The 20,168-nt window shown below is 36.9% G+C and overlaps 1 protein-coding gene across 7 annotated transcripts in view; it reads right to left on the bottom strand.

The window, feature by feature from the left end:
• Positions 1–1,036: 1,036 nt before the first annotated feature.
• Positions 1,037–20,168, bottom strand: part of LOC139122882 (polycystin-2-like protein 1) — a 29,610-nt gene continuing 10,478 nt past the window's right edge. The window contains exons 4-19 of one of the 7 annotated variants that reach the window (XM_070688710.1): positions 17,880–18,133; positions 16,942–17,166; positions 15,767–15,995; positions 14,612–14,782; positions 13,806–13,987; positions 11,933–12,053; positions 11,415–11,513; positions 10,900–11,033; positions 9,783–9,900; positions 8,967–9,014; positions 7,298–7,476; positions 6,994–7,141; positions 6,230–6,310; positions 5,266–5,472; positions 5,083–5,106; positions 2,209–2,425 (exon numbers count right to left, since the gene is read on the bottom strand). In XM_070688710.1, the coding sequence (XP_070544811.1) occupies positions 2,393–2,425; positions 5,083–5,106; positions 5,266–5,472; positions 6,230–6,310; positions 6,994–7,141; positions 7,298–7,476; positions 8,967–9,014; positions 9,783–9,900; positions 10,900–11,033; positions 11,415–11,513; positions 11,933–12,053; positions 13,806–13,987; positions 14,612–14,782; positions 15,767–15,995; positions 16,942–17,166; positions 17,880–18,133 (2,253 nt within the window). In that variant the 3' untranslated portion in view covers positions 2,209–2,392. Of the gene's footprint in view, positions 2,426–5,082; positions 5,107–5,265; positions 5,473–6,229; positions 6,311–6,993; positions 7,142–7,297; positions 7,477–8,966; positions 9,015–9,782; positions 9,901–10,899; positions 11,034–11,414; positions 11,514–11,932; positions 12,054–13,805; positions 13,988–14,611; positions 14,783–15,766; positions 15,996–16,941; positions 17,167–17,879; positions 18,134–20,168 lie in introns of all 7 variants that reach the window. The other 6 variants (XM_070688711.1, XM_070688714.1, XM_070688713.1 and 3 more) reach the window with 6 other exon arrangements.

Here is a 20,168-nt window from a genome sequence, read left to right as displayed (position 1 = left end):
AGTGTGTAAATCCTTAGAATACTGGTATTGAAGCAACGGTCTCTGCGTGTATCGCCGCTGTCGGCAAAAAGTGTGACTCCTATCGTTTACGACACTAGAGGGCGCACTCGTATCTCCAATGAGGTGATATCGACACTCCTGAAGACCAATAAATTTTTCAACCTGGTTCATTTTGAGTGTTTTCTACCGGAGGTGAATTAAGCCCAAAGCTCCTATTCACTCATATTCGTATTTTTTACGGCAAATACACAGCATTTCAATCTATATGGCCCTAATATTTTATTATAATGAAAAACATGTTTTCATGTCATCAGTCAATATTTGACCTTAAATTTTGGCTGGCTTGTGCTGAAATTAACAATTGGCACACAACTTCAATCCAGGACTGTCAGAACTGACATTTTTTGAGTTTCTGATTTTGAGCAGACACATCAAAGAATGTTATTGCTCAGATTGATCTAAGTCAAGACTCTTGACAAGAGAGTACATGACAGGACAGTGAATTACCGTGTATGTGGTACGCTCAATACATTTGGATTGCACTTGTTAAGCCTAACATTACAAGGGTCAGTGAGGACGTTAGATCTTTGCAACTTAAAGCAATACGGTCGTCGGAACTGTGCTAAAAGGTCGTATAAGACCAATACGACCAACACTGTATCCAAGGTACGATGGTGATTGATGAAAATTAAAACATGTCTGTCATAACCTACATTGTATAATTTAAATTTTGCAGGTATGATGATGAGGTGTATCTAGATATCGTGCACGAAATAGTTTGTAAACGAGAAACTCACACAGGTGCAGTTCCAATGACTGTTTCCCTTTAAAATCACAGGGGCAATAGAAAGGCAATCGTCTCCATGAAAAGCGATCAACATCTTTATCGATTTCTTGAGAGCCGTGCATAATCTCAACATCAAGAAATCTGTGCATAATCTCAACATCAAATATTGACTCCTGGTATTAAACGAACTTTTTAAACGATGTTATAAATCACAGAATCACTTAATACAACAACACAATGACACATAGATTTTTTTATTCTACTGAAGGTTGTTTTATTGTACACTGGGCTTCACGCTGCAAAAAAGATTACAACACCAAGATTGCCACTGCTTCAATACCCTGTCTGTTCACCAGAATATACAACAAAACAAGCAATGACAACTTACTGTGGTTCTAAAATCGAAACTTTTTTTACACACTTTGAACAGTGAATTGAACAGTTTTTCACTCAAAGATAAAAACAAAACACGAGAAATAAAGACCACGGCCTGGGAATGTGTCATCTGCCAATTGTAAGTATATACAATAAATTTGTTTCTGGGTGAATTTATTTCATCGGTATCCAAAATGAAATGAATCCGTAGTTGATTATTTCTCCTGTTTGTTTTTTTAAAAAACTAGTCTGTACATGACATTACTATTATTATTGTTATTATTTTTTTTGGAACATCTGACAATTTTAAGTGATTAATATATATATATATATGTATAACTGTGTGAAAAAATGTAGTGGCAAAACATTGTCTTCAACAAACGCAAACCAATCCTTCAAAACAAATACTTTCCACCTAAATGTTTTTTTTTTCCAACACAGAAGACTTAAAGCTAAGTACCTGACCTCTCCTCTCTCTCTTTCTTTCTCTCTTTTGAAAATACAGTCCCTGCCACTGTGAAAATTCAAGTAAATGTGTACTGATATGATGCAAACTAACTGCCCTTCACACCGAGGAAGATTGTTCTGAACTGGACGAAATAATTGAAATATGAGAGAAATATAATATATATACACACACAAGTGAAACATGACATCACAAAAAACCCCTATCTTTTGTTTTTGAACTTTTCTAAAATCGGGTCAATAATAGTATAACTTGATATGACAGGGAATAAATTAATAGTATATTAATAAAATATTTTAAATATACCTTGTGTCAATCAGCCAGCCTGTCTCTATGATGTTTTTAGCAATACTGTAAAAAACACTGACAATCAATGCGATTCTGTGATTTTACATGTAGTCAGATATATTTTGCTTTTTGTCTTTTTTTAATCAATCTTTTCCTCTGGCTGTTCCTGTTTGCGTGGTGTTTTCTCCAAAGTGAACTCTACACATCCTAAATTGTTTCGGCAAAAAAATTGCAATGGACAATAAAATGGCTTATTATCGTTCATTCTAAGTACGAAAGCATAACTTGAAAAACTTGGTAAAAACGTCAAGCTACTAGCACACAACGTAACAGCTGATCTTATTGCTTCATATATTTTCTTCTCTCTCTTCCTACGGCGTTTTTGATACCAAATTAGGGATGGCTATCAAACAATTGGATGGATTAGTAGATAAGGAGACAAGAGATATCTTGCCATTCTTCAAGGTTCTGTTACATTACACATTGCTTGATGTCATACCGCTGGGATCCTGCACACAAAAACAAAAAAGAGAATAATTTATTAAATTTACATAGACAAGTTTCAATGCGATTTGGACGATCGCTGTTCCTTGATGCACTGTGTGTGACACTTTGTAAATGTTGTCTATTCTTACTGGATAGCCACAAAGGTTTGGCAAGCAGATCTGCAGCCCATGGTCTATGACAAGACACAGTGTGTCATGTTGGTGACATAAAACCTAGTCTTTTGGTTTTCCAACAGAGACATGGGGACAGGATCTGCTGGGAATTTGTCTATGCTAAATATACTTGACAATATGTATCATTTCAATGCATTGTATTATTATTTCCTAAACCAGTTCACCATACAAAATATCTTTGCCAGTGTTCAGCTAGGTCTTCGGTCAAAAAATCCACCTATTTATCTTCACAACTCAACTTTCCCTGTCTGGCAAGTGTACTTCTAAAGCTCATATGGATGGCGTTTTTAAAAAAAAAAAACCTCTTGTCTTAAGTTTATGAAGACAAGTAGTCCCTATGCAACATTCAGACATCTGAAGTAGAACAATGCATACATTTGCCAGGTGAACTTGAATCTCACTGGGAGGCAAATTGATTCAAAGCTAAACAAACTGATGACAGGGATGCTATATTAAAATATAAAACCTCTTCCGCCATAAACTAATGTCAAGTTATTTATGATATTTTTGGCTATTAAGCTGTACTGAACCTGTCCTGCTGTGTATCTGTGTCCTTGCCATGATATTAGGATGTAAGTGTCTGTTAATTATAAGCCTAGGGATGTGCAATATTGGTGAAAGAAGTTACTAGATCCCATACTAAGAGAGGTACAAGCCTCTACCCATCATAGCTTTTCTGGGATACCTTTGTAAAGAGTTGCTATTACATCAATAAATTTTCAATCACGATCACTTTATAGATACATGGATTTTCATCACTGAAAACCATGTAACTTAAAGATGCTTTATCGCTTTCATAACATTTTGCAACAAATAAACATTTTCTGTCTTCCGAGCTTTTAGAACGAATTCCAGTTTGGTTCAATTCAGTTATTTTAGAGGGGTTTTGAATTGGGGGCAGTGTATTTCATTTTTGAGTAATACTCTCTGGACTATACAGGTCAAATTTTTTTCATATAAAGTCAATTTGTCTGCTTTTTGTTAAATATGATCAGAAGCTCAAGTAGATTGCAATGATGAGTTTAAAAACCAATATACCAACAGTAGTAGTGCAGATACTATGGGGATGACAGTACACATGAGCATAGAAGACCCTCTAGCTTAATCTACAAGATGTACCAATTCATGAGCTCTACTGTGGAGAATGCAGCCAGACAAGAGGTAGCTTTTATGACAAGACAAGCTGAAATAATCCCGGCACTCAGAGATGATAGTGCCCCTATCACAGACAAAACTTACTTCAAAATCTATTTCTTGATGACCGACAGTGTCCTTGAAGTGAGAGCATGCATGCAAGCAATATTATATCTAAATCATGCAATTTCATTTTACTTGATGCGCTAGCATTCACAGGCATCCAGGGAACAGGTTCACAGCAATACAAACACAATGATAAAACAACCAACAAAACAAACATATAACAATTACAAGTGTATTGCCTTTACCTAGGTTGCTTGACAAACCACTCGGTATTTTAAAACTTGACATGTTAACGGCATGAATGGAGTAATTCCTATGTATCTTGTTTTTTGGGGTGGGTGGGGGTTAATTTTGAAACGGATATCAGCCTCGATGTATACTTTGCCTTTATGATGTTGTTTTCAGTATCAAACACAGTGGTAAATACTATTTACCAAATTGGATGGCAGTGATGATACACAGACTGTTAATGAAGCGGCCAAAACCTTGACTCACCACGATACCCTTGCTGTCCCAAAGGATGGCACACTGCTTTACCACAGGTAAATGAGTTTTGTGAACACTGTTTTCAAATTCAATGATGTGAGGAAAATCATTTTGGCATACACTTTTGACAAAACCACGACCGGACACGCTGTCCAAACTTTTACATGTAACATTACTAGCGAAATGCATGAAATCCCAGAAATGTTGTAAACACTGATGTTGCTACTTGAGTGATTCAGATGACATTTTGAAAGCTTCCTAAAAACAGTATGTTCACTTCACGAAGAGATCAAATGAACTGGTCACGAGTTACGGTAAAATCTGAATTTTATTTTCACAAAATTGACAAAAGAGGGCGCTCTCCTCATCTGCAAACCTTACTGAGATAAGTTACAACATTGCTACACTTGGGTAAACTGGGCTCTGCATAACCTTCGGTTGGTATTTAATTTAATCCGCAAAATTACATGTCATCTATATCCTGTTATGTATAAAGTGTATGCTTTTTATTCGAGAAAGTGAACTTCTTAAAATTTACAGTATGACAGGCAAGCTCATTATATTTGCATGCTTGCTAAGCAGAAGAGACGATAGTCAACATTTTATATAAACTGCCTTATGCTGATAGTGAATGTGTTCAAAAACGGTGAAAAACAGTTTAACATTGATAATAAATGTATTCACAGCGCTGGGGAACAATTTTAAATGTATTCAAAGCATTGGCAGGAAGTTCAAGCTACTCTAGACACCAACGGTGAACATTTAGGAACGTTCCTAAGTTTGAGTTTTCAAAGACTTACTGGAACGTGGGGGTCTAGATCTTCCTGTAAGGTAGAGAACAACAGAGAAAAGACAATACTGAATGAACAACATGCAACGTACACACGCTCTCACATCATTTCATGTTCACGTAATAACCAGAAGCATTAATTTTTTTCCTTTGAAAATGCGTCTCCCTAGAATTGACAGACACACCAACTTACCAGAGTCACATTGCGGTTGGACGATGCGCTTCCTGGACGGGAACTGCCGCTGGACTTCCCTTGAGCTTTGCTGGCTGCGCTGGCTGATCGCCCGCCGCTGGCCTGGGTGATGGACGCCTCAGAGTCCCAGCGCTCCAGCTCTTCACGGACCAATCGCTCCATCTGCTCGCGTTTCCCTGTGTCCTCAGCGTGTCCCTGACGCTCATCCTGTCAGGGTGAGATGCACAAAATTACAGACAATTCTTTCCCACTTGGCCCTTAATAATCAACATAATTATTGAACTTGAAACAGACACTCGTACCAACATCTCTGAAAATTTGCTATTTTCTTTGCACACACTTTGGTATAGATTTTGGGCCCCCTGATAACCCTATGCCAACATTCCCGAGTCAGCTTTCAAGGAAATAAATAGACAACTATTTGCAGAGCTTGAATTGTGAATTCAAATTTAGTGCTAGCCACATTTTGAGTAAATTAATTTCAATAAAATTTAGTAGTATCCACAGCTGTTGGTATGAATATTTTAATTTCAATTGATCCCATGGGTGAGTTATTTCTCATATAGCATATTTTCATGATTACTATTACAATTGAGACGAGGAGTCGCAAAAAAATTGTTAGTATGAGCCACTGTAGCAATGACTAGTACATGAACACTCTCAAACCAAGAATGTTAATACAAAACAGGTAAAATTCATTTGTGAAACCCTCTGCTGATCACATTGGACTATGGTTTCACCAAAACTCAGAACTCTGACTTGAAAATTTGCACAGATGTCTGTTTCATTCAGCACGAAACAGTTGTGAAAAAGAAAGTGAAGCGAAACACGACAAAAGTATGCGAACTGCAACAGAGTTACTTTCATTTCAGAGTTAGTTCATGAAGTGAGACACTCAGGGTTAATTGTCAAGACCAGTTGATCACAAAATTTCACGAGAGGAGAATTTTTTTGTTCAGTGTACCTCATCATCATAAAATGAACTGGCGGCTGAAACTGGCCTTAAGCCATCGACGGATTTGCCAGCCCGCTTTGCCTGTTGCTCCTTTATGGCAAGCATTCACAGGGGGATTGAAATTAATTCATTTTTAATGACGGTGATAATGTTATGAAAATATGATAACCAACGGTTAATGATTTATGGTGCAATTACACTAATTGCATACAGTTAAGTTACAAATAACAAGGACAAGCAATCCTCGCCACTGTTTCTACCTTACAAAGGGTCGGCACCCATAATGTGCGTTATTTTATTGGTACCATTTCCAATCGGTATTGAATACACTGGCTTGTTCCATCCTTTATGGTATATTTACAAAACAACACAAGCCTATCATCAATGTTTCACTGCCACACTGCTAAAATATGTATGGGTACCAACATTCACCAAGCAAACATGGGTGTAACATGTCTCGTTTACCATATATGGACATTCAGTTCAAAGTTGCAGTTACCAAGTAACTTTTAGGTTAAGATTAAAATTCATTTTCCAATATATGAATAGAACTCCAACATCAAGCATTTCAAAATACAAGATAGAGAACGAAATTCCTCTTGAACAGCGTTGAATTGTTAACAGCCACGTCTGAACCTATTTTATCACAATTTTGCCGAACTCAGCTATAATCTTCATGAATGTCACAAAACTTTTTTTTATCTTTTAATGAAGAATTATTGAATTTAAGGGAAAATTGTCCAGTTTTGTAGGATTGACCATGTTACACTTACCTCAGTGATGCTGTCCAACAGTTTACCCATTGTCTCACGGCGCTTCAGCTTTGCACGTTCCATGGCTTCCAGCTTTACCAACACAGCATCAATCTTGGATACGATACTTCCAATGGAATGCTCCATGCGATCAACGCGGCGACTCAATCTGTACGACGGAGAAAACGAAGAAATTCATACTGATCATGTGACTGATATAAGATGTGAATGCTGAGTTTATGATAGTTATTTCTCTCATTTATTTTTTTTGTATTGATGGATGGCTAACAACAAGTACAGTATTGCAAAATGCAGGATTGCTTACACAGTGAACTCCTCATAGGAGACTCCAGCAGCAGGGCGCCCTCGACGGCCTCCATCATCATCACCCTCGCTATCACTTCCATCGTTGAAGGAGACGCGGCTCTTGCTGCGAGCAGTGCCTGGGCGACCACCTGTGGCGGCAGCTTCCTCAACTTCAGCGATCTCATTGGTCAGTTCCGCCTGAAGGGAAATATGTTCACAATAAACGTCAGAACAGGGTATGACTCTTGGCTGCAGGGGAGCATAACATGCTAACATGCCTAGGTAAGACAGGGCTTGTAAAGAAAAGCAACTTCAGAAAAGCACAACAAATCGCCATGCATATTGACTGACCTTTGAACTCCCTATGAAGTAGTGAATGTCATTATCACTTGATTTATGCAATGGACATTTGAAAACCACTGAACAACCAATTAGAAATTGCAAATTAGAAATGGTTCAACATCAACTTCAAGTCATGGATATCACTGTCCATTCCACATCCAATTCCGACTTTAAAGCCTAGATCTCTGAACTTTGACTTTTGTTAGACTCACTAATATTACTGGAGTTTCTTTACACCCTTGCTCACTTTTTTTTTCCCAGTGACAAAGTATATTTCAAATTTTTTAGTGTCAATAACTATTAATTAAATATTTATCAAATATTACAATTTTACTTTTTCATTTTGTGTATATTTTATATATTTCCTACAATAAGCATTGCCTAATTTTTTACATGGACTGTTTTGCACCTACGATTTTGATTAATGAATAAATCTTACATTGCCAACTATCATATAGCCGATGGACCCATGTGTACGTAAGGATCATGTATAAAAACATATATATATATATATATATGTTCAAGACAATTGTCAGGCTAGTTCTCTACCATTTATGAATATTCATGAGTTTCAACTGGTTGCCGTGGATGCAACAATCAGAGTTGTAACAGCAAATGTTCTATTATGGAAATGTGATACTTGGGTCAAAGGTCGCATAAATCATGAAGATGCAATTCTCTGTATTCCATTATTCCATTATTCTGGTTCCGATGAATTCTTTAGTGTTTCCACTTGTTGTAAATCAACATTCTGCATTCATCATATTTCATGATGCAACAATGCAAAACTACAAAGCAATTCTTCTTGATCATAAACTGCTATTAAGACCACAATTATAGTAATTTATTTCCACCTATGCATGAAATTGAATAAATGTCTGTGTCACACAGATTTGGAGTTGTTCTGATAAATGTATATATCATCAAACTCCGAGACCAGCATGAAATTCATCTCACATGACAAGTCAGTTTTACTTGAAATTCTACCACTGACGTAAACGCAGTCTCTGTTTGACATTCTGATGGGTGAAAATTTCTTATAAAACCATTTTTCATGCTGAATAGAATATATCCTCATGCTTTCCCTACAATTTTTTAAAATTTATCTTTTGTTCCCGTTCAAGAAAAGTGAGCAATGCCGGCAAAAGACAAATACTATTTGAATACAAATACTATTTGAATACCGTCAAACATGCATCCAGGTCAAAGATCAAGGTACAATATGTGAGTGTGTATGCAGGTTTGGAAGGTACATGCATCACACAGAGAAGAGAGAGGGAATAATTTGCACATAAACAGTACTCAGTGTGTGACTCAAAACAATCAGAAAGTTGTGGTCCGTCTACCTTCTCTTTCTTACGAAGCTCTGCATCAATTTGAGCATTAAGATGGTTCTAGGACGAAGACAAATATTGTGACAGGACGAAACACAGGGTTAATACAATGCAAAATTGGTAAACACTGATGATGTGTTAGGATGATACACAAAAAAAAAGAACAAATATAATGATAAAACAAAGATGGCATGACAAAACAAACATTGGTTTCATCTGGCAAAATGTTGTACAAGCATCCATATCACGATCAATTTTGCCTGTCTTTACACCAAGCAGCACAAGCATAGTGTAAGTATTGATGAAATACTAACACATCAATCATTTGTGGATCGAATTTTACCAGTCTCTGCAACCTGATGCCTGTCAATAACTGGAGAGAAATTCATTTTCAGAAGTTTTAAATCACAACAGTAAAGACCGCACGACAGTTCAAAACGGGTGCGCCACGTGGTTTGCCCAGTGCATCACCAGATCTGCTCTGCCCAATCTGTGGAAAAATTTTTGGAGTATTTTTCATGACATGGATGCTGTATGATAGTACGGATGAATACATATTGGGGGAGGAGGGGAGTTACGGGACACGTTGGGAACACAATTACGTGATGATGTGTTAACCACATGCAGCTGTTACATCGGATCAGCATAATCTCAGCAGAAAATGACCAGCACCATTGAAAATCCTAATCCAGTCACTATGATGACATTTTACAAAATCCTAATCTACCAAAAATAGAGGAAAATTCAATAGAAATTCAATGATTCATTTTGCAGGTATCTTCTTTTAAGTCACGCGGCACACAGCAATCGCTAAATTATCTACCATACCTTCTGTTCTTGCAAATCAGATGCCATTCTGGCCTGCTCCTCCGCATCCAGAACTCGGTCACCATCAACATCATACTTTGCAAACACGGCCTCAATCTCGGCATCAGCATGACCACGCCTGTAGAGAGGTCGACACAGCCATGTAAAATCTGCCCACGCAGAGTGTTCAAATCAACAATAAAAGATACTTTTGTGCGACGACCTGCCCTATAATTCCAGATAATCACCTAGCTAGAGTTGCCAGGATGTGCAAGTTACAGTAACCCAATTTCTTGGAAGTAACGGCATTGAAGAGCTTTGCCCTTTTGAATCAGAAAGCAACACTTTCTCATAAATGTAGCTTGCTTTATGGTTCTGGGGATCTGTTTACATGTGTTTGTACAGGAGAAAGTACATTCTCCGTTGTTACCTCATAATTATATCTTGGCTGGTAAGTCAGAATCACAAAAGTTATTAAAACATCTAAAGGCATTTTTATTGTTTTCACTGGGTGAAGATTTCCGTCATAACTATACATTTCTACATGAAAATAAAGCATGAAAAAACCTATAAAAATTGTTATGTATCGTTTTATGTTTTCACAGTGGAGGAAGTTTTCAGTCATGAATTTTGTTATGAAAATGTAACAGGAAATGGAGCAATGTCATTATAAGAAATCTTCCAGTCAGTCTTGAGCTTTTGTTGGCAACTTTTTTTGGCTCATTTGCATATTTTTCTGGGTAATATTACATTCATTTGAATGAAATCCCAGAAGAATGATACATCTCCATGCAAAAATGACGTATTTTGCGTTTGCTATGGAAAAACACAAACTTAAAGACAGACATACAGATGGTTTCTCCAATATGATATTTTGAAAGGTGGGCCACCCCTCTGTGTTTGGAATGATCTATTCATATGTTAATAACATTTCAAAAGAATATTTTTTTCAAAACAAAAGAATATGCAAAGTGTATATTGTTATGTAAATTTCTATCCTTTGTTTTTCAAAGCTGTGAAGAACATTGTACAGACATCAAATGCCAAGAGTTCTAAATACTTTCATCATAATGGTATACACATACAGTATATAGGTGCATCAAAATGTTCTTAAGTAGCATTTCGTAGCCTGACTTACGCTTTGAGTTCATGCCTCCACTCATCAAAGTCCAACTGCTGGTCATTATTCACATCTGCCTGGGCCAGAGCTTTCTGGATGTCAACAATCTTGTCTCGTTTGAAGTTCAGCTTTCCAAGCATCTTCTCATACCCCTTTGTGATAAAATGGAAGAAAAAAAATCATTGTAACAAAGTTTGTCCAACAAATGTAAGTTTTGAATTTGAAAATGCTCATGTTTTCGATGAAAAACGCTGCAGTTGCTAGAAATCTCAGAACGGAAAAGTTGAGTTCTACTTCAATAGCACAGAAATGTCTATTGTACTTGTAGTTATCATTTGTCAATGTGCATTTCAACAGCATCTGGTGGAATCACGTATCAGTAAAATCATCCTTCTCTACCCTCTCACAATCAGAATTTGGTATGTCCCCATCAATTTCAACAGGATGGATAGTCCTATATACAGCGACATGGGGTGAGAAGGGACATGACTGAAAAGGATTAGAGAAGATTTCACAATTTTGGAGGGACTTACTCTCTTGAAGTAGTCAGTGATCTCAAATTCACTCTTCTGAGTGGCAATATCGGCTTTGACCTCACTGTAGGTGTCGTTGATGATGGCCAAGAACATGTTCTGCAGGAGAAACAACACAATTTGTCAGTAAAGAAACATAAGCATTCAGAGAAGACTTAGAGACAGGTGATACAAATCATTTAGACTCTGTCACAAGTAAGTTTTTTTAAGATTATACTGATACACTAACAACACTTAAAAAGAAGAAAACCTTCGTAATATGTTTAGATTTTTCAAAAATTTTACTATGTAATAACTTTAAACTTTTCAGACTTTAACTTCATATTATGAAAACACATTGTTCCTGTTTGATTTTTCTAAAACTTCATCCCACAACTGTCGATTTTGTCTCACCTTTTCTAACTTTGAGTTCTCAGTTTAGTTGCTTTTTGTCTTTAGACAGCTAGATTCTATAGAAATAGTTTGGTGCAAATTTTAGCTGTGAAGTTACCATGAGAAAAACACCCAGGAAAACTTACCAGCAGAACGAAGAACACAAAGAACACATAGGTACAGAAGAAAATGGGCCCCATGATTCTGTTAGCCTGCTCCAACTCATGGAAATCAAAGTCACCAAGGATGATACGGAACAGGGTGAAGCTGTTGGAAGGAGGCAAAAAATTGAAATTGATGGGAAAGTTGAAATTGGATCAATATCTATATGATACAAGAATTGTGTACAAGTATGTGTAAACAGACGACACTAGAATATTTGTCTAATTGCATAATTCCAGCACACATTCAATATCATATTAATTCCCTCTGATTGATATTACAGTATCCTATGTAAGATATCAAATTTCTTCTTAGGGTACTGTGCCTCATGGAGAGATAATAAGACTCAAAAATTTTTTACATTTTCTGATCTACCACTTGCACGCAGGAGCTCATTTTAAAACTCTTGGAGTACAAAAAATTTTAACAGTCTTCGTTTTTCAAAAATTGTAAATTTTCTTTTTCTCCATGGAGTTAACACAGGGATGGCGGCCATTTTGAATTTCAAATATCGGTAAATGTCAGGTTATTTGTTTCTCTAGCACAAAACTTTGTACAGTGACCACTGATTTTTATTCTTGATTTGGTAAGAGAATGATTGAATGTTTCATCGAGGAAAGTTTGAGCAAAAGATTAAGTCTTTCACCTTTGAGGCGTGAGATTTTTCTTGTTCAGTGTCACCTATATCACACAGGTATATTTATGTGACTTTGTAGATATAACGAATGGACACAAAGCTATGAATTATATTGCAGATTGCAAAAAATACACATACACATGTAAAATTACAAGAAATTGTTTTAGCAGGAAAGGCTTGCTATCAATTACATGCTCTTTCATCAACTATTCCTGAAAGCTTTCTCACTTTTTTTAAAGTAGTAATATTCTGAGAGATTGTTTATTTGCTGGCGTGAACACCTGCAGACAATTACACGTTGTTGATTGGCCCGAGATTTCTCCCACTTACTGCTAACACTTCATCAACATTCAAGTCACAAGCTGTCGACCAGAAATTGGCCATAATTGATGTGATACACAACACAAGTGAAGGAGAAAAGTGCTTGGGGTTGTCAACTCATCCATTACATTCATTTCTCAAACTGTGAGAACTCTCAGGGGCTGTGTTTGCTTTCTCTACCTAGGGTCTTTAATAATATTGCAGCCATCGATCCAGGTAGACTACGACTCATTTGACTAAAATGACGGCACTGTGTATTTAAACCTGCGCTGGGAAATCAGCAGGGGTTGTGTATTTGCTCTGTAAATTTCAGAGACTTGTAACAGTGAACAACTTCAATCAATCTGAAGTCTTGCAAGTCTAACTTTGTACACAATGTCAGCTTATCAGTTTACACTTATTTTTGATTAAAGGGAGGATGTCGTCGGAACTGGGCGTGTGTGACTTTCTTATTCACAAACAATGCATTTAATTCATGATATCTAGATTCATCACGTCAACATAGCTGTAACATTTAAATTTTACGATATTCATTGTCAGCAAACATGTTTTAACTTTCTACAATCGCCAATGTACCCTAGATACAGTGTTTACATCAGTCGTAGGAGTCCCTGGCAACCTTTGAGCAGAGTTCTGACTATACCTTCCCTTTAACATGGAACTGTATTGTCAGTCAAATGATGACTACACGGCCTACTACATCATCAACAAGTTGCCACTGAATCCTATTATGGGACATGTGATGTTTGATATATGAGGCCCAGAATAAAAATATGGCTCCTAGGCACCATCTAAACCTGAATATTAATCAATTTTGGTGGAATTTCCCCCTGTGAATTCCTGTGTCAACTGAAAATAAAATGAACATGGCGAAACACAGGGAAGGGAGAACAACTTACATAGAGTCACCGAAAGACTTGAAGTCGTCAATTTGGGTGCCAAAGATGAGGTAGCCCAGCTGAGCGTAGGCAAAGAACACGATCAAGAACATGATGGAAAAGCCCATCAAGTCTTTGCCGCAACGAGACAGCGTGCTTGACAGCTGGGTCATGGTCTTGTTGAAACTGATGTACTTGAACACCTACGAAATCACAGAGGAAAAAAGCTCACACATTATTTACAATTTATGTTGTTGCAAGTTAAAATTTACCAGCGCTATTGTCGATATAATCATTTATCATGTTTTCCATACAAACGAGATTGTATATCTTCTTGGAGGGAGTTGATAACTGGTAATAAATGCAGCAAGATGGCATGAATGAAAAGACATATCTCGATACATCTTATGATCACTATTATGGTACATGCACCAAAATTCCACCCGCGCTGAAAATCAATCGCTTCTATGTCTTAGCATGACCTGTACAGAATATTGGCTGCTTTAACAAGTTTTCACAGATAAAAATTAGTTTTTGTTTCATTCTGTGAGCCAGTTTTGATATTCATGTAGCTATCGTTTCAGGCTGTAAAAGAAAGTTTGCATTTTGATATCAGACTGTCACTTGGGTGAAGTCATACAAAAAGATATTGTAAATTTACCATGGAAATATACCCGTTAACCCTGCCATTAGAATTGTTTGGTTGATTCAATTATTTGAAATGGTATATTTGGACCTGTGCACTTTGGGATGGGGCCAGGGGGGTGGACCAAAGAATACCTCACAGGATGTACATTATCGGGTAAGTACAACAGAATATTAGATACCTTGATCCAAGCAAAGAAGACCAACACGGCCAGCATGTTGTTGTACATATTCTGCCAGTAGCTGAGATACTCAAAGTCAGCATACTTATCCGGCTCCTCCAGCAGGCTTATTAACATCTTATCAACAGCATTCGTCCGGTACAAACTGAATGCTATGCACACCAATGACAACTGTGACAATAGAGCAAATACATGCAATACATAAATGTAAATCACTGACATTGATATTATTTTAAGCCAAAAGTGTATCCTCAACTGATAATGACTTATTGTAAGCTGATTTGCACACAAAAACAATGTTCATTTAAATTTATACTTTGCATAATTGAATACTACTAGTACACTTTGAAAATCAGGCACTGGAAATGCTATGATATAAATGTCTTTCAAAATGTCATACTTTCACCACAAAGTCATGTTTTGTCAATTGTCACAACTACCATGTAGTCATGGTAACAAGATTCAAACATCTCCTGTTTGAAAAGCACCATTTATTTCATGCAAAATTTATTGTTGAAATATGCAGATCAAATGACAGTGGCTCATCATGGATACTGCAGTGCATGAGGCACTCTACTGAATCAAAAGCCAGTAAAACTTATGATTCAAGCTACACACTTCAAGTCTGTGTTTCTTGACAAATGGTCAGTTCAAAGCAAAGTTGTGCCACTTTGTGTCAGTAGGGTTTTAGTCTGTGATTTATGATTACAAGTAAATCGTTTATCATTAAAAACCTGTAGCATTTCATGGGTTTTAGAAGTTTCCATGGGATAAATGGGAAAAATGATGAAAGCAGACACTTCACTGGAACATGGACTTTAAAAGCTCTCTAACTGGAAGGTTTGTGTACTATTAACATCACTAATTTTCATCTCAAGAACATCTATAACACATCAAAGCAGCCTGGGGCTTTTTCTCACTTATCACAACTTCATACTACTTCTTTTGAATAATCATACATGTACTTGAGCTAAATTTTTGTCACTCTTCCAGCAAAAAAACCCCCTGATTTCTGAGTTTGGTAGTTATAAATTGTCCTGAATACAAATTCTGCTGTGTTCTCCTGAAAAGGGAGTTCTTGCTCGCTGAATTATTTCTAGCACATCAGAAATACCAGAATACATTTTGACATTCAGAGCAAGACTGTAGACTCACCCCAATGACCAGCAAGTCAAGGCAGTTCCACACACTCTTGAAGTACGACCACTTGTTCAGTTTGATTTCCAGGATCTCTTCCACGACATAGTACGCTATGAAGAGGCAGAATATGCCCTCACAGGCCAGAATGAAGTAGTCAAACGCTGAAACATATCGCAGTAGTTTGACAGTCCGGAAATCCCACGATGGTATCGCACCTCCTGTGGGTGGGAACTCCGTCACCAGCCTATTATAATAAAATACAATTTCAAAATTTCAAAAAAAATTTTTTGGTCCTTCTTGGATTATCAATTCAATCTTTATGCCTTTTTGAATATTTTCTAAAAATATCTAAAGTGAATGTTTTCTTCCAAAAGTTTGCATTTATGATTGTGTCTGAGTCAGTAACATAGAGAATACTGAGGATTTATAAGATGAAATAAAAAAACTGTAATGATCATACACTTAACGTAGCCGTTCAAATAAGAGTAAACTGCACCTAGAGAGATTGTACTGTATCGAGATCTGGCATGATGAATGAGCAGAAACAGCTGTCTGATAAATTACCGTTGACAGAATAGGAGAAGATGGTGAGTGGAAAATTCCATGCATTTTCAACTAGTGAAGATCGTAAAGGACGGAACAGAAACACTGAAAATACACTATACAACCACCATGCCCCGTCAATAGTCACTTTGTGCTTTGAAACTGTGATTCGATCGAAATTTCACATACAGAAATCCAGACTCAGATTTGATTTCATGTTTTTTCTTTCTTTCTTTCTAAATACACTACAGAGCCAAGACACTAAAGTTCTGTATGGATGTACACTGTGTCTTTTGGTCAGTATGAGTTGGCAGATACAGCTACAAAAAATGTGGCAAATACAACCATGACATGTAACGCATGACGAAGCTACTTCTACATATTCTGTTTACAGGCACAAACTTTGCTTGCAAGTGTATATGACGGGTGTTCAGCTTTTGACTCCAACAATGTAGCATCGAGTGCAACTCAAAAATTTATACTCTTCATCTTCTGTGCTGCAAGAAAATTAACCTTGCTGCAATGTTTGCAAAACCATAAAAGACAAACAAATTTGGAGCAAAAAAGGTGTAAACTTTACTGTCAAAAGAGAAACCTTTGAAGGGAATCATATTAGTAAAGGGAATTTGTGATTGCACTGCACTGACCTGACCACACAGAATAGATTGATATTGGCGTTGTACACTGTGAAGTCGACAAACGCCACCCGTGTCCCGCGATCCAACCAGAGGTTATCCTTCAGGTCATATATCTTGGCAGAAGAAGTCCCCTTTGTGTGTGTCAGATCCTCGTAATAGCCTCCGCCGCCATAGCTAGCTAGTTTCCCCCAGTGACCAGACCCATCCAGCTCTTCCTCTGTCGAATAGACCCACCTACAAGTTGACAGCAGAAATTCAACAAGCAAGATCAGTGACATTATGTATACATGTACACAGTGTGAGGTAACCAATATGCAAATTTGAAGACAAAGTCACAAAATGTAATGGTTCCATCCTTGTACTTTATCTATCTGCTTTTTGGTTGAGTCACAAAATTTATTGAAAATAAAGTAGTTATACCACACTTGTTCTGAAAAAGTTAAATATTAAATTTGTTGGACTTTTACTGGTTCACACCTACAGTCCCCGTAAAAAGGTCCAAAATCCCCAATGATAATAATGGGTTTGGATTCAACCATGGCAGTGAAAGAGTTAACTCATTTACGGTCATTTTGTTTCCACAGAGGCAGATTGATACAAATCAATGATACTGTGGTTCAAGGGAGGGGTGGAGAAATACCTGTGAAAATGCCCTAACACATACATAAAATACCAATATATGAATAAATTTTAAAGCGACTCAATAATGAAGTATGCAAGTATGTATCATGGAAAACAAAATCTTCTCTTACAATAGGGGTTGTCATTTCTCTCGCATCGAAAAACTTTAACTCAATGACTAAAGATGCATCTGGCAAATCAGGTGTTCAAATTGCTTCCTCCCATGTCTCCTTTATAACAACTCACTTTATCATAGATGCAAACAGGGTCATACAAATGTAAGATTTGTAAGAGGGTTAGATAAACTGCACAATTTCTCAACTTACGCTGTTCCGTTCATCTTGCCGAACGGATTTTTCTCTTCCACGCTTTCAGAGTAGTGATCGTAACACTGCTTGATTTCACTTTCGAAGTCGGAGTGTACAAAACACGAGTCGTTCCGCACCTTCAGCTGACGAATACGCGGTACGCCCAGCAGTTTGTTTTCATAGTAGATGTAGCCCTGCTCGTCGTCAGTCAGGTTCTCGCCATTGTACCACTGTTCCCAGTACAAGCCATCCAACAGTGGACCCTGAGAAAACTGTGAAAAGATAAACAAATTTGTCAACCATCAACTCTCATTCCTTAAAGGGCAAGAAGCTGTAACTTCTGATGATTTTGTTCATTATTTCTGTTTTGTATGTCAATGCCAAGGTCTTGTTGTACTCCAAAAAGCATGTTTACCAGTTCCCTGGTCATTTTGCAATGGCTTCTACTGTTTTATTGATAATCCCGTTTCAAAAACAGAAAAATGATGACACATCAATCAAGACGTTCTTGTAATTCTTCATATTTTGTTTTTTCATCAAGAGTAATCCTTGAAGAATTGAGAAATGGGCGGTCATGTTCAATTTGTATGAAACTTTGAAATGGATAACCGCTCGAAACGAATATTGCAACCAACTTTAGATATAGAAATGAACTACAACAAATTATTTCATAGTTTATTTTTAGCATTATTATTTTACTTTATTACTATTGTACCAAATAATTTTCACACATTTTCAAAGTGATCGTTTTGTTTGAAATTATCACAAGTAGAGTGATTTACAGAACTTCATAGACTAAAAACATACAAGATACAGAGCCATATGGTGCCAAATTTTCACATTATCTGCAATTGACCTTGAATGAACAACAACCACCATTAATCTCTCATTAAGCAGCTTTCACAGAGATTGAAGGCGTACATTATTAATGACATTAAAAGTGTTGAAAGTTGATGCCCTTGGTTTTTCTCAATGTTATGAAGTGTTGAACTCTTAATATGGAAATTGAACACTATAGAAGTGATCACTAAAACCTATGTATTGTATGGTTACTTAGCAACATGGATTGCTATGCAGATACACTGAAGGTCGTACGTGCATTTCGTGAGAAAGATGATTATCTATTTGGTAAAAATATTGGATTGACTTTCTATGTTCGTGTCCTAAAGTTTGGAATTTTATATCTCACTGTGTCCTACATTTTGAATTTAATCCGACAGGTGCTGCCAGCTTTTGTGAAAATTCTCGCTAATCATAGTAGACAAGATTATTAAAATATGTAAATTGAGGATGAAAAACCAGACTACCCATATTGCAAATTCACTTTGCATGTTGTAAGTGATTTTTAAAACAGCAAAGGTTAGAGCAGTTTATCCGTACATGTATTTCGAGAACCAATGAAAGACCCCCATAAGCAATGTCTGAATAACGATACCACAGGGTTGGTTGGCCATTTTTAACAATTAATGTTGACACAGCAGTACTCTATATCCAGCCACTCCAAGTTTTTGTGTGGTCTGCAATAACTTTGTACGAGATTCCTTGATCAGAAAGCACAAACCATATATCTCCAACTGTCTGCCTACGGACATTGGATGTCAAACGCGGTCAGTTTATGCGAGAGCGTGCTTTGCCCTTTGACGGGGTAAGACATATAGAAGCTGAAACAGTGTAAATGCTGGCAATTTACGTGCAATAAATCAGATTATGATACTGCTAAACCCATCCTGCAATAAATGGGGACGCTGATGAAGAAACTTGATGGCCGAATAATCTGCCACTACACTATGTCCCCGATCAAGGCTATCATCTTGCATGCAACAGTTTCAGATTACAATTGAGTGCGCAGAACTGGGTCTGACACAAAAATGCAGTTTGAACTCCTAAATTTTCTGTGAGAAACCAAGGAGCCATTTTTGACAGGAATAAAAACCACATAGGGATCTAATTTCTGACCTTTTGTATGTCTAAAGCTATTTTTCAGCGTACAAATCATACTGTGATATCCATTTGTCATATTTGTGTTCAAGCATCATGTCTGAAGAGAGTTATTGAAATCTTGCAGAAAACTAAAGGGACTGAGAAAGAAATGAGTTTTGCGCGACAGAAAAAAATCAGCAGTTGCATATTTGTGATCTAATTCACCGTAATTCCTCTGCCAACAAATTATGGAATTACAAACACAAAGAAATTATTTAATTATTTAATTTATGTCTGATAAATGTAATAGCTCTCTTTACCATGAGAGCTTTCTATCGAACACAAAATTATCAAATTTCACAATATTAGCCAATTGGGAGCAGGACA

This window comes from Ptychodera flava, chromosome 22 (genome assembly GCF_041260155.1).
Source record: "Ptychodera flava strain L36383 chromosome 22, AS_Pfla_20210202, whole genome shotgun sequence".
Classification (NCBI taxonomy): Eukaryota; Metazoa; Hemichordata; class Enteropneusta; family Ptychoderidae; genus Ptychodera; species Ptychodera flava.
Note: the sequence above shows the minus strand (reverse complement) of the source record. Positions and strands in the feature narration are given on the sequence as shown.